This window comes from Bos javanicus, chromosome 17 (genome assembly GCF_032452875.1).
Source record: "Bos javanicus breed banteng chromosome 17, ARS-OSU_banteng_1.0, whole genome shotgun sequence".
Classification (NCBI taxonomy): Eukaryota; Metazoa; Chordata; class Mammalia; order Artiodactyla; family Bovidae; genus Bos; species Bos javanicus.
In genome coordinates this window covers 57,636,233-57,650,486 of record NC_083884.1, presented here as the reverse complement: position 1 = coordinate 57,650,486, position 14,254 = coordinate 57,636,233, and the positions used below count along the sequence as shown (strand labels likewise).

At 41.3% G+C, this 14,254-nt stretch overlaps 2 protein-coding genes across 12 annotated transcripts in view; one reads left to right on the top strand and one right to left on the bottom strand.

Moving 5' to 3' along the window:
* The first annotated feature begins 26 nt into the window (after positions 1-26).
* On the top strand, positions 27-7,366 carry PEBP1 (phosphatidylethanolamine binding protein 1). Of its 2 annotated transcripts, none has more exons than XM_061384868.1 (4): positions 27-350; positions 1,491-1,600; positions 1,993-2,093; positions 3,689-7,366. In XM_061384868.1, the coding sequence occupies exons 1-4, from the start codon at positions 216-218 to the stop codon at positions 3,904-3,906; spliced, it is 564 nt and encodes a 187-aa protein (XP_061240852.1). In that variant the 5' UTR covers positions 27-215; the 3' UTR covers positions 3,907-7,366. The 2 variants fall into 2 exon arrangements, with proteins under 2 accessions (XP_061240852.1, XP_061240853.1); XM_061384869.1 differs by lacking the exon at positions 27-350 and adding an exon at positions 934-1,059.
* Positions 4,044-14,254, bottom strand: part of TAOK3 (TAO kinase 3) — a 197,851-nt gene continuing 187,640 nt past the window's right edge. For all 10 annotated transcript variants that reach the window (XM_061384853.1, XM_061384855.1, XM_061384857.1 and 7 more), the window contains one exon: positions 4,044-14,163. In XM_061384853.1, coding sequence (XP_061240837.1) covers positions 14,002-14,163 — 162 coding nt within the window. In that variant the 3' untranslated portion in view covers positions 4,044-14,001. The remainder of the gene's footprint in view (positions 14,164-14,254) is intronic.

The window sequence follows — 14,254 nt, the reverse complement described above, 5'->3', positions numbered from 1 at the left end:
CAGGAGCGCCGGACGGCCCGCGATACAGGGCTCGACCAATCAGAGAGCAGAGTGGGGCCCCTCCCCGCCGGTGACTGGAGGAGCAGGGATGAGGCGGGGCGGTGGCTCAGGCGCATGCCCTCCTCGGCCGTGTGACTTGAGGTTCCTCGGTAGTGTGCAGACTGCTGTGAGTCCACAAGCCGCTTTCTCTGCTGTCTGACCCGCTCTGCTCCGCGATGCCGGTGGACCTTAGCAAGTGGTCCGGGCCTCTGAGCCTGCAGGAAGTGGATGAGCGGCCGCAGCACCCGCTGCAGGTCAAATACGGCGGGGCGGAGGTCGACGAACTGGGCAAAGTGCTGACACCCACCCAGGTACCGAGGGCGGAAGGGGTGCAGCTGCTGGAGGCTGGGAGACTCTCAGGTCCGTGGGTCGGCGACCCAGTGGAAGTGGGGAGGACGTTCCGGTCTCTAGTGCGCCGGATCTACCTAGGGAAGGGAGTCGCGGTGCCCAAGCCGCAGGCCTGCTGACCGCTCCCTCCCCGTTACCGGCGCCCGGAACCTGGCACGTGGCGGGCGGGGCTTCCCCTGTGGAAGAAATTGATACACTCTCCTGGGACTTCGAGGAGCAGGCAGGGGAGGAGGCCTTCCCCCGGAGGAAGTGGGCAGTGGCTGCTCACGCCCCCAGAGCGTCCCCTCCCGGCCCGGAATATTAGGCCGCAGTATGGGGAGTAAAAGCCCCACCCGAGGGCGTTTGACGCATTATGTAACCGGTGAGCAGTAGAGCCCTGTGATTCCTCCTTTGTTTTTAACGGTCTGGAGCTGGAAGCCACCCAAAGGTAGGTGCGTTCTGCAGCTGGAAGGCTCGAGGGTAACGGCCGTGTTTTACGGTTTGGCCTTTGACCCCCGGCCCACCAACCCCACTTGGCTAAGGCCTAACCAGGTTCTGGCTGCTGCCAAGTGGGGGAACTAGGTGCCCGGACACCGTGGCCAGTAGTTGGTCCTGAAGCTTCGGGGCAGCAGTGCGAATAAACAGTGCTCAGATGGTTTATTAATTTAGATGTTTCAGAGTTTCTTGTTTTGGGTGTGTAAAGTGCCCGTCTGGCAGCCTCTTTTTGCCAAACTCACTGTCCACGTCTATCCATCTTGGTTTTCTCTGCCCTTTTAAATATACACTTAATTCAGATTTCACTTTAGCAGGCCCCAGATAATGTGGTCTCCAGTCTAGAGATTGTGTCATTCCAAATAATGTAAGGTTGTAGTCAGCAACCCTTGAAATCCTGACCCACCTCTTTCTGTTAATAACATGCTAGGATACTAGCCCCATAGTGTTGTTGGGACTAAAATAAATAACGCATATTAAACATCAGTTCTGGGTTCTTTGTTGAGTCAGTACAGTTGAGCTTTTATTAATAATTTCTGTGCTTGACCTTTGAGGAATCCAAGGTCAAAGAAAGAGTGCTGGTTTCTTCAGCATTTCTGACTTTTAAGCTCCAAATCTGTTCCTTCCTACAGGTTAAAAACCGGCCCACCAGCATTACATGGGATGGCCTTGATCCAGGTAAATTGTACACCTTGGTCTTGACAGATCCGGATGCTCCCAGCAGGAAGGACCCCAAATACAGGCAAGTTGGAGAAAGATGGGGAATAGTGGGTCATCCAGTGTGACCCAGTGCTTCTTGCAGTGTGTAAGTCCCTTGCTGGACATGCTGTGTGGGAAAAAATAGACTCGATTTGGGGTGTTCACTTCCATGCTTAAACCTGAGTGTGCTTTTTGCTCCCTAGAGCAAGATTCTAGAATAGCCGAGAGCTGGATCTGCCCAGGCCTGTTTTTGTACAGCCCCATGAGCTGAGAATGATTTTAACATTTTTAAAAGAGCAATAATACTTTGTGACATGTGGACATTACATGAAATTCAGACTTTGGTGTCCCTAATTAAAGTTCTATTGGCTGACTTCGCCTGTGAGTATGTACCGACTTCCTGTGATGCTGATGGTCCTCTCTTCCTCCATGCAGGGAATGGCACCATTTCCTGGTGGTCAACATGAAGGGCAACAACATCAGCAGTGGCACGGTTCTCTCCGATTATGTGGGCTCTGGGCCTCCCAAGGGCACAGGTCAGTAAAGGTTGCATTTGGAAGGAGATGGGAGGGGAGCCTGGGTGCATATTAGGATTGATACAAAGTGCTACAAAATCCTAGTCTAGCTTTTAGAGTTTTATATTTATGAGAGCCCTTACCCTAGTGAAGATTTTAGGCAACTCCGTTCCCCTCTAAAGCAGCTGCCTGTCGGGGACAGTCAGACCCACTGTAGTGTCACGTGGCCAGAACCATGGTACTGGTTAGATGGACGTTCTTTTAGAGAATAGTGTATTGGACCTTGCCAAGTTGGATCAGTGCTGCCTAGGCTAATGGTGGGAGATGCGCTGTTATCATGTTGTGCCTGACAGGTGTTGCCATTTCCTGGAACAAGGAACTGGAATGAGGCAGAACACTTGATCTTGTACACACTGTTCACCCATAAGTTACTCTGAAGAGGTACAAGAAGGTCCCTGACAAGGGACCTGGTGTTTTATCTATAGGCCCAGAAGCTCAAAGTCCTCTCATGCATTCATAAGAGGGACCTCTGTCCCAAGCATCTCTTTAAGTTCTCTAGAGCCAGTTATAAAATCAGGCAATTTAATTATGGAAAGTATACCTATGAGAATAAAGCAGTTCTCTCAAGTAGCAGCTGTGTTCTCATTAACCAAAAAAGCTTCAGTGACTCACTTCTTTTTCCTTTTCACATTTGTTTAGTAAGGTATAATTTACATTTAATAAAACACAGATCAGAAGGGTTTAATCAATAAATATTGACTGGTGCATAAATTCATGTTAGCACCATGGGAAATAAGATGTAGGATGTTTCTGTCACCCCAGAAGGTTCTTAAGGGACTTTTTAAGTTAAATTTCCCCAGAGCTAATCATGTTCTGGCTCTTCTCTCTATGGATTACTCTTGCTGTTCTTGTATTCTTATAAATGGTGTCATGCAGTATGCATTTGTGACTGGTCTTCTGGACTTAAGGTAGTGTCTGTGAGACTCATCCAAGTGAGATTAGTAGCTCCTTCCTTGTCATTGCCAAGTGGTATTCCCTTGTGCAAATATACCACAGTTTGTGTAGCCATTCCCTGGACATTTGGCTTGTGTTTTAGTGTTTGGATATTATGAATAAATTTGCTATTTCCATTCTTGTCCTTTTATGGGCATGTTTCCATTTTCCTTGGGTAAATACTTAGGAGTAGGATTGTTGAGTCATAGAAGTCCAAAATGGTTGAAAAACTTCTATACTCTAATCAGCAGTATTTCAGCAGTATACTGAAAGAAAGTTTCAGTAGCTCCATATAAGATTCATGCCATATGTATTGATAGAACCATTCCAAGATTCATCCATGTGGTAGCATGGGACAGGATTTCCTGCCTTTTTTTTAAGGCTGAATAATATTCCACTGTACATATATACTATATTTTGTTTATCTTTTCAATTGTCAGTGGACATTTGGAGTGCTTTCACCTCCAGGCTGTTGTGAATAAAGTTGCAGTGAACTTAGCCCCCTCTCATAAATGGGGGGTGGTCTGTGTCCCTCCGAGTTGGTGCATTCTCAGAAAATGGGTGACATCTCCCTCTCAGATGCTTAGCTATGTGTATGTCTTCCCTTCTGCCTCTCCCCCCAGGCCTGCACCGCTATGTCTGGCTGGTTTACGAGCAGGAAGGACCACTGAAGTGTGATGAGCCCATTCTCAGCAACCGATCTGGAGACCACCGTGGCAAATTCAAGGTGGCCTCTTTCCGCAAAAAGTACGAGCTTGGGGCCCCAGTGGCCGGCACGTGTTACCAGGCTGAATGGGATGATTATGTGCCCAAGCTCTACGAGCAGCTGTCTGGGAAGTAGAGGAGATGGACATCGTCCCAGAGTTCCCAAACAGTGTTTCAGTTTAGTGATGCATGTAGATTTTCCCCCATCTCTCTGCCTAAGCCCTGAGTGGTCAGATTTAGATTTAGGGTGACTTTTCTTTCCTTCTGCCTGTATTGTATAATTTTAGGGGGGTTATGTTTTGATCAAATTTGAACTCCATTTTGGTGGGGGATTCTTTGGTACTGTGATGCAGTTTATCCAAATGTTAATAGACGAACAACAACCCAGACTTTAAAGAAGAAAAAAAATTCTGGTAAAAAGACCAGGTCTGCAGTATTAGAACAGAAGAACTTCAAAGAATCTTTAAGGGAGGTTGAAAACAAAAAAGAGATTGACTGTCTCCGCCTTTGTGACCCTGAGCACAGAATTGTGTGTGAAGGTACCTACTGGCATGTGTTTTCACGGCTCTGTCTCACCAAGACAACCAGGGGACCCCCAACGTCTCAGGCTGGTTACTGCGTGTCAGTGTCCCACTGTGGCTCCTTTAAAGAGCAATACTGGAAAAAGCTCCATAGAAGAAATTGCTTTGCTGTTAAAGCCTGGCCATCTAGATGAGCAGCAGGGCTGGGTAAGAGGTTATCAGAATCTGAAAGTCTGTGCTTGTTAAATTAATCACACTTTGGTTTAAAAAAGAAAACTGTTCTGGAGTTGGTGAATATTGTGTTAATTTTGCTGTTTGCTTATAGTTGAATAAAAATAAAAACACTGTGTAGATGAACCCGGCCTTCAGATACTTTGCCTTTTTCAGTGTGGGGTTTCATAAATAATGAGACAGCAAGAGATAATCTTTAGGGAATTCCCTGGCAGTCCAGTGGTTAAGACTCCATGCTTCCACTGCAGGGAGCCTGGGTTTGATCCCTGATAGGGGGAAGATCTGCAAGTCATGTGGTGCAGACCAAAAAGAAAAAAAACCCTGACCATCTGTTAAGTGAGTAGCCCCTTTCCCTGATCAGCAGTGACGACTGGGACTTGATTTAGGAACTATACAGGGGGTTCATACGTATATACGTGTCATTACACAATAGCAGGAGCAACTATTAAAACTGGAGGTCTTAAAGTCACAAAACTTTAGGCCAAATCTTGCCTGTAAAGCACTTTGTATTTTGTAAGTGGTCCTTTCCAACCTGAGAGTGAAGCTGGTTGAAAACGTTCCCTTTTGGTGTAGTTCAGTATAGAAACCACAACAACGACTAAGAAGTTAGTCCATGCTTCTCATTGTTCCGTGATCCATATAGATCTATACCAAAAGAGCGGGGGAAGGGGAGACGGAGGTCTGTTTCACTGACCTGGTCTGTAATGGAGAAGCATCCTGGCCAGACCTGGCAGGTGTCAGCAGAGCTGGGCCTTTCCCCACCTTTGGCTGCAGTACCTCTTCTGAAAAAACTGTTGGGAAATGTTGCCTCATGTAATCTCTGGGGACGAGTAAGAGAGAACATAATTTTTTTTAACTTCAGGGTTTTAAAATTCAACTTTTAAACAGTATTTTGTAAAACAAAAGCTATAAAGGGAATGACTACCCTATTGCCCTTAAAAATAAATGTAAGGGACTTCCCTGGTGGTCCAGTGGCCAAGACTGGGCTTCCAATGCAGGGGGCTTGGGTTCAATCCATGGTCGAGAAACTAGGTCCCTTACGCCACAAATGAAAGATCCCACATGCTACAACTAAGACCCGACCAAATACATACATAAATAAATATTTTTTTTTTAATGTGAGAAGCAAGACATGCACTTGGTAAGACAAGGCAAATGGTAAAGAAAATGCCTAGCCTCCTCCATGGCAGTTAGCAGTTACTTGTTTTCTTTCAGAAGCAAATGTAAATATTCATATCAGCATATATCTGCATGTATATTGTTTAGTCTTCTATACACTGGTATACATTGTTCTGTACTGTTCCCCCTAGCTAATGTACCTTCATGTCATATGTCTTAAGGTAAAAGGTCACCACAATTCATATCATTATTTTGAACAAATTATCTACTTTATAGATGTTCCATAATTAACCAGTCTAGTGCCTTCTGTGGTTAGATTATTTCTGGTTATTTGCTGTTTTAAAAAGTGCTTCAGCATACGTTTCTATGTGTATAAAATGCTTTTGTGAGTAATTCAGTGGGAGTAAATCCTTAGCATTTTCAGTTCTGATACTGATAAACCACCCTCCAAAAATATCACTCTGATTATATTCATGTCAGTGGTACATGAAAGCACCTGTTTTTCCGTTTGCTCACCAGTTTTCTTGTCTGTTTACCAGTTTTCTCAAACTACCTGTTTGAACAGTTTGATATTTATGTATATTTAAAATCATTTATTCTTTTTATCTAAAGTTCTGTTTTCTTTGAGAGTTTTTAAAAATCTGCTAACCCACAGTATTTTTTTGATTCTAGATATAGAATCTAAAGAGTAATGAGGAATTATAGTAATCTATTAGTTTCCTTGTTAAAACAGGTACAGACCCAAAAATGATTCAGAAACAGGTAAGCAGCCTAACCAAAATTATGAAGTGTATGCACAAGAAGTTCACACAAAAAGAATACATACGAAAGCACATATTAATAACCTTAGAAGCAAGGAGATACCCTGCTTCACCTATTAAATTGGAAGAAGTGAATTTGCCCTCAGAATCCCCTACTTCCAGCTAGGAAGTAGGGGATTCTGGTTCTGAATGCAGCTCTGGCTTCAGAGCCAGCTCATCACCACTTCACCCACTTGCACACAAATTCCTTGCGAGGTTTAGCATCCTCATGTGAAAAAATGGGCGGGAGGGAATCATTAATCTGCCTTATTTACCTCAAAGGGTTTTGGAGAACCAAAAAATGATCTGTTGAGATTAAATGGATTAATACAGATGAATAAACTTGACCTGACTGACATACAGGGATCATGTCTACAAATGGCTCACTTTGCTAAAGGCTACACAAAAGTGTGTCTGTAGGTTTTAGAACAGAAAGACACAGGAGTCTGTTCTGTAACTTGGTGCAGCTTAGCAGCCCTGCAGAGCCCAGTATTTCTAATAAACCTAAACCCTTGGGAGCTGCTCATCATACTGACTTAATTATAGAAAACATGGCAGTTACTCTGGAGGCCCTGAATCCCTGGTGAACACAGACTCTAAGACCATACATATCTAGTCCAAGCTCACAAAAATTTTGTTTTCTTCTAGAAATTTTATAGTTTGATTCTTTACTTGAATCTGTCATCCATTTTGAATTAATTTTTGTGGATAGTGAAATAAGGATTGGTGTTCAAGGTTTCCCATGTGGATGTCCAGTTGATCCAATACTATCTGCTGAAAAGATTTTCCTTTCTTCATTAAGTTGTACCTTTATAAAAATATGTGTAAATTAACCATATGTATTAATCTATTTCTGAATTGTCTGCATGGTCCCATTGTTCTGTGTTTATCTTTTTGCCCATATTAAAGTGTCTTGATTACTGTAGCTTTATAGCAATTCTTGAAATCAATGGAGTAAGTCATCCAATTTTCATCTTTTAAAAATTTGCTCTGGTTATACACATTTTAGGATCTGTTTGTCAATACCTATAAGAAACTTTGCTGGAATTTTTATTGGGATTGCACTGAAACTACAGATGGATTTAGGGAGAATATATATCTTAATACTATCGAGTCTTCCTACCCATGTGCAGAGGATGAGATGGTTGGATAACATCACTGACTCAATGCTCTTGAGTTTGAGCAAGCTCTGGGAGATTGTAAAGGATAGGGAAGCCTGGCATTCTGCAGTCCAGGGGGTTGCAGAGTCAGACATGAATTAGTGACTGAACAACAACAATTATTGATATGGTGGGATTTAGGTTTTATTGATATGATAAAACAACAGAAAAATGTTTTATGTTTCATCATTTCTATGGCAAATATATTACTAAATTAAAATCAGAGGTATATGTAATTCTTACATGTGCATGTTTTCAGCTACCCAGGAATACTTTTTTCAGTAGATATTTAATTTTCTGTTTTTTGTTTGCCCTTTTATGTATACCATTTTATGTTTTCTGTTTGCCCTTCTTTTTCTTTATATCTCTGTTCTCCCTTTACTGCCTTCTTTTGGATTATTTGAATTTTAAAATTTTTAATATTGTTTGAGTATCTTAATTCATCTCTTGGATTTTTGGCTAATACTTTTTTGGGTTTTGTTTTTGGTTAAGTTACTCCAGGAGTTAAAATATACATAACTTTTTTTTTTTTTTAAACTTTTTGGTTGTGCCATTCAGCATGTGGGATCTTAGTTCCCCACCCAGGGATCAAACCCATGTCCCCTGCAGTGGAAGCTCAGAGTCTTAAATATTCATTGGACTGCCAAGGAAGTCATACATAACTAATTTTTCATAGTCTGCTTAAAATAAGAATTGTACCACTTCATGTAAAATCTAGAAGCATGGCAACCATATGGGTCAAATAACCCCCAACCTTTAATTTATGGTTCTCATATGGATTGCATTTATATACAGTGAAACCCTCCCCAGACAATGTTATATTTATTGTTTATAAGTATATATATATATCTGTATATTTTAAAGACTTACAGGGAAAAAAACCTTTTCTATATTTATCTAGATATTTATCATTTCTTGCTTTTCCTTTCTTCCTAGAGATCCAGTTTTCCTTCATGTTATCATTTCCCTTCAGTATGAGGAACTTCCTTTAGTGTTTATTGTAGAGTGAGTCTGGTATTGGTTTTAGTTTGCCTTCATTCCTGTGTCTAGGCTGCTTCTCCACAATCCACCTGATTTTATTCCTCTGTATCTTCAGATAGTTGTTTTTGCATTTTTGTCTATTTTTTAGCTGTAGGAAAAGCACACAGCTATGCCAAACTAGAACAACAGAAAAATGTTTTATGTTTCATCATTTCTATGGCAAGTATATCACTAAATTAAAATCAGAGGTATATGTAATTCTTACATGTGCATGTTTTCAGCTACCCAGGAATACTTTTTTCAGTAGATATTTAATCAACTAATTACAGTTGGTGGTAAGTTCAATAAATACATTTTTACTCAGTTAATTAGACATCAATGGTAAGTATTCTCTGATATTCCCCATGACTGTAATTTTTCCTTTAAACTCCTGGTCACACCTGTCCTTGTCCACTATTGATTTAAATTACTCCATGCTTATTTACTTTTCAGTGGAGATTTAAACCATGAGCAGACCCCATCCATCTTACTTATTGCTACATCTCCAGGCACACAGTAGATGCTCAATAAATATTTCTTGAATGAATGAGCTGAACGTATGCTGATCCTGGCACTTCTGACCCCCCTTACTCTTTCTTTTATCTATAGCACTTATTTCTATTTAAGATCATTTAAAATTGGAATTCTTATGTGTCATCATTTTCCTCCTAATGTAAGCTCCATTTGGGTGAGGATCTTTAAGGTTAAGATACATTGACAGAGCTTAAACATCTGGCACTGCACCTGACATACAAGGTAGTCAGTAAATATTCAGTGAATAGTTGCAAACCAAAGGGAAGCAGCCCTTATATTATGACAAACCTATAATAATCAACTCAGGGGAGTTTAGTATATGCTGGAATAATACCAGACACTGGCTCTCTGCTCCCGTCCCCAGTACTTTTATACCTCTTCTAGCTACTATTCTGGTCCCTGTCTGTTCTTACTGCCTAAGGTACTAGGATTTGGAAGACAGTCTGTACCAGATGTTAGGATCACAAACCCACATTCCTTCTGATAACTCCACCTTGGGACATATCATTGATAAAACTGTGGAGAGGGAATTTTTACAAAGCTCAGCACCTATAATCTCACAGACATAAGGCCTTTACATAAGCTAGCTAGCTAGTTTTCACTACAGACAGAAATGGATGAAATAAACTACAGGAAGTTTAATGTCCCTTTGCATGGCAGTGTGATTATACTTAGGAGTGTGGGTTCAGAAATCAGGTCTCAATTCAGACTCTATTGCCTCCATTTACCCTGGTCTGAGCTTAATTTCTCATCTACAAAATGTTTATAGAGTTCCATCACATGGTAAGCATAATGCAGTACAGCCTTTTCCAGTATTACTTTCTGATGTACCTAATATGGGAATTTTAAAGACCTAAGCTGCTTAGGAAACTGGATGTTAATTATTAAAGGATGGACTTCCCTGGTGGCCCACTGGTTAAGAATCTGCCTGACAATGCAGCGGATATGGGTTCGATCCCAGGTGAGCAACTAAGTGACTGAGTCACAACTACTGAGTCCGCGCACGTTAGAGCCCATGCTCCACAACAAGAAAAGCCACCCCAGCAAGAAGCCCCGTACAGCAATCAAAAGTAGCCCTTGCTTGCTGCAACTAGAGAAAGCCCACATGTAGCAACAAAGACCCAGCACAGCCAAAAATAAATAAATTGATTAAGTCTTCATGCTAGAGATCAGTTCTCAATGACCAGGGCTCAGAACCCTAAGAATATGAAATCTTACTGAGACTGTCTTGACCCCAAAAAACCATACCCTAGAAGTTATATATTAGTATTTTACTCCCTCATTGTCATGTGCACAAAATTATTCTAATAAAAGCTGACTATGAGGGGACAGGGTATCTACTATTACAGTGGGATCATTTCAAAATTTGGTTATAATGTCTTCTTCACAGCCTGCTTTAAGGTGCCTCACTTCTCTGAGAAACAGGGATCAAGACCATCTCCAAGAAAAAGAAATGCAAAAAAGCATAATGGCTGTCTGAGGAGGCCTTACAAATAGCTGTGAAAAGAGAAGTGAAAAGCAAAGGAGAAAAGGGAAGATATACCCATATGAATGCAGACTTCCAAAGAATAGCAAGGAGAGATAAGAAAACCTTCCTCAGTGATCAGTGCAAATAAAGAGAGAAAAACAATAGAATGGGAAAGACTAGAGATCTCTTCAAGAAAATCAGAGATACCAAGGGAACATTTCATGCAAAGATGAGCACAATAAAGGACAGAAATGGTATGGACCTAACAGAAGCAGAAGATATTAAGAGGTGGTGGTGAGAATACACAGAAAAACTGTACAAAAAAGATCTTCACGACCCAGATAATCATGATGGTGTGATCACTCACCTAGAGCCAGACATCCTGGAATGTGAAGTCAACTGGGCCTTAGAAAGCATCACTACGAACAAAGCTAGTGGAGGTGATGGAATTCCAGTGGAGCTATTTCAAATCCTTAAAGATAATGCTGTGAAAGTGCTGCACTCAATATGCCAGCAAATTTGGAAAACTCAGCAGTGGCCACAGGACTGGAAAAGGTCAGTTGTCATTCCAATCCCAAAGACAGGCAATACCAAAGAATGCTCAAACTACCGCACAACTGCACTCATCTCACACACTAGTAATGCTCAAAGTTCTCCAAGCCAGGCTTTAGCAATACGTGAACCGTGAACTTCCAGATGTTCAAGCTGGTTTTAGAAAAGGCAGAGGAACCAGAGATCAAATTGCCAACATCTGCTGGATCATCAAAAAAGCAAGAGTTCCAGAAAATGATCTATTTCTGCTTTATTGACTATGCCAAAGCCTTTGACTGTGTGGATCACAACAAACTGTAGAAAATTCTGAAAGAGATGGGAATACCAGACCACCTGACCTGCCTATTGAGAAATCTGTATGCAGGTCAGGAAGCAACAGTTAGAACTGGACATGGAACAACAGACTAGTTCCAAATAGGACAAGGAGTACGTCAAGGCTGTATATTGTCACCCTGCTTATTTAACTTCTATGCAGAGTACATTATGAGAAACGCTGGGCTGGAGGAAGCACAAGTTGGAATCAAGATTGCCGGGAGAAATACCAACAACCTCAGATATGCACATGACACCACCCTTATGGCAGAAAGCAAAGAAGAACTAAAGAGCCTCTTGATGAAAGTTTAAGAGGAGAGTCAAAAAGTTGGCTTAAAGCTCAACATTCAGAAAACTAAGATCATGGCATCTGGCCCCATCACCTCATGACAAATAGATGGGGAGACAGTGGAAACAGTGGCTGACTTTATTTTGGGGGGTCCAAAATCACTGCAGATGGTGACTGCAGCTGTGAAATTAAGACACTCCTTGGAAGAGAAGCTATGACCAACCTAGACAGCATATTAAAAAGCAGAGACAATACTTTGTCAACAAAAGTCCATCTAGTCAAGGCTATGGTTTTTCCAGTAGTCATGTATGGATGTGAGAGTTGGACCATAAAGAGAGCTGAGCACTGAAGAATTGATGCTTTTGAACTGTGTTGTTGGAGAAGACTCTTGAGAGTCCCTTGGACTCCAAGGAGATCCAACCAGTTCATCCTAAAAGAAATGAGTCCTGAATATTCACTGGAAGGACTGATGCTGAAGCTGGAACTCCAATACTTTGGCCACCTGATGTGAAGAACTGACTCATTTGAAAAGACCCTGATGCTAGGAAAGACTGAAATTGGGAGGAGAAGGGGATGACAGAGAATGAGATGGTTGGATGGCATCACTGACTCAATGGACATGAGTTTGAGCAAGCTCCAGGAGTTGGTGATGGACAGGGAAGCCTGGCGTGCTGCAGTCCATGGGGTCACATGACTGGGCTACTGAACTGAACTGAACTTCCTCTCAGCAATACACGCTCCTACCATGGCACAGTGTGTGTGTGTGTGTGTGACATGTGCTACCTTCTATTCTTTTTTTTCACCTTCTATTCTTAAGGGTAAAAAGGTGAACTGACAACTTCAGACAGGGTGACACCATCTTCAGCTCTGTAGAAGAACTTGAAGACACAGCTTTACCTGAAAATCTTGAATGGCTCTTCCTGAGGGGCCATGGAGAATGGTTTCTGGAGGGTGGCTCTCCTTCTGCGTTAGGAACTGACGAACCTAGAAAGGAAACTTCCTGCTACAAGAACACAGCAAGGCAATGTGATGAACACTTTTATTTACAAATATAATTAAAAGCTCTGACAGTTATCATGCTCTTCCTTGGAACCTGAAAAATGTTTTTTTTTTTTTTTAAAGTGCATGCAAAAGAAGTAAAGCCTTTTTTTTTTCCATCATTTTTTATTGTAAGAAAATACACAGTTTGAAAGTGTGAATAATGCAATATTTATGACCAAGATATGGGATTTAGGGAGGGGCAGGGAAATAAAGAAAAAAGATCAAGATGATCTGATTGAGAGACAGTGTTAAACTCCAAATACTGAATTGGAAAAGGAGGGAGGTGGGGAGGACTAGAGGAGGAAGTAAAAAAATTTGATCAGAGAAACAGTTAAAATACAATATGAAAATAAGTAATACCTCTCCTTAAATTCCTTCTATACACAAAATACACGATTTGCCAAAGCCCAATTTGTGCTACTGGGATTCTGTGAGCTCCTTAAGTGTATTCACATCCTCTGCAACAGCAGAAAATGATTATGATACAATCAGAATATGCTGAAGACAAGTTAAACTCTTGCCAGCAGGTTCTTAAAAATCACAAGATCTCTTCACCCCACCCACCCACCCCATTCCCCAAAAAAGTAATAATATGTCACCACTGATATGTACATCACAATTAGTTTCTGTAAAATGTATCAAATTTTCAATCTTTAATAAAACTTTGTTTTTTTTTTAATTCCTGATGAATAAATACCAAAAAATAAAATAAAATAAAATAATGCAGCAGCTAGTTAAGGTGTAAGGCTGCGGATATTGTGTCTCTCTCCCCCTTGGCATTTATTATTATTATTATTTTTTGCTTTACTTTCACAGATTGGTGGTAATGAGTGATTGCTTAAAGCAATATACATCCACTTTTTTTGTTGTTGTTGGTTTACTGGTTTTGTTAAAACTGTCTCCAAAGTTTTCACTGAAACACTTTGAATCACATCAATACTGTGACGTGTACTATGAATAGAAGAGATGGCCAAGTTCTGGCCAGCACTGAAAGTTGACACGGGGGGAGGAAGGGGGCCCCTGATGGAGTAAGAATAAACAGGCACTAGTCCGACACGATGTCAGTAAGAGTAAGAGAGAGAGAGAGTGAGAGCAACGCCCGTTAAAATGGGGAATGTGGTTTTGTAGGGTCTGAATTTTTTTCTGTTTTCTTTTTTTTTTGTAAATGGCAAAAAAATTTAATCTTATCTATAGTCCTCCTTAGGAAAATCTAATGTAACCAAATTCCCAAATCCCATTCTGAGGCTCTCCATGTCAAAAGTTTCAATCTCTCGCTCTTGCCTTTCCAATAGGTACTTTATTCTCTCGCTGCGTTCCTTCTGAAGGGCAGCCAGCTCTTCTTCAATCTGAAATAAGCACAATGAACAGTTCTTAATGGAAAGCAGCTCCTAACAGGCATACATATACACACAGATGCACACAGATGACACACAAACA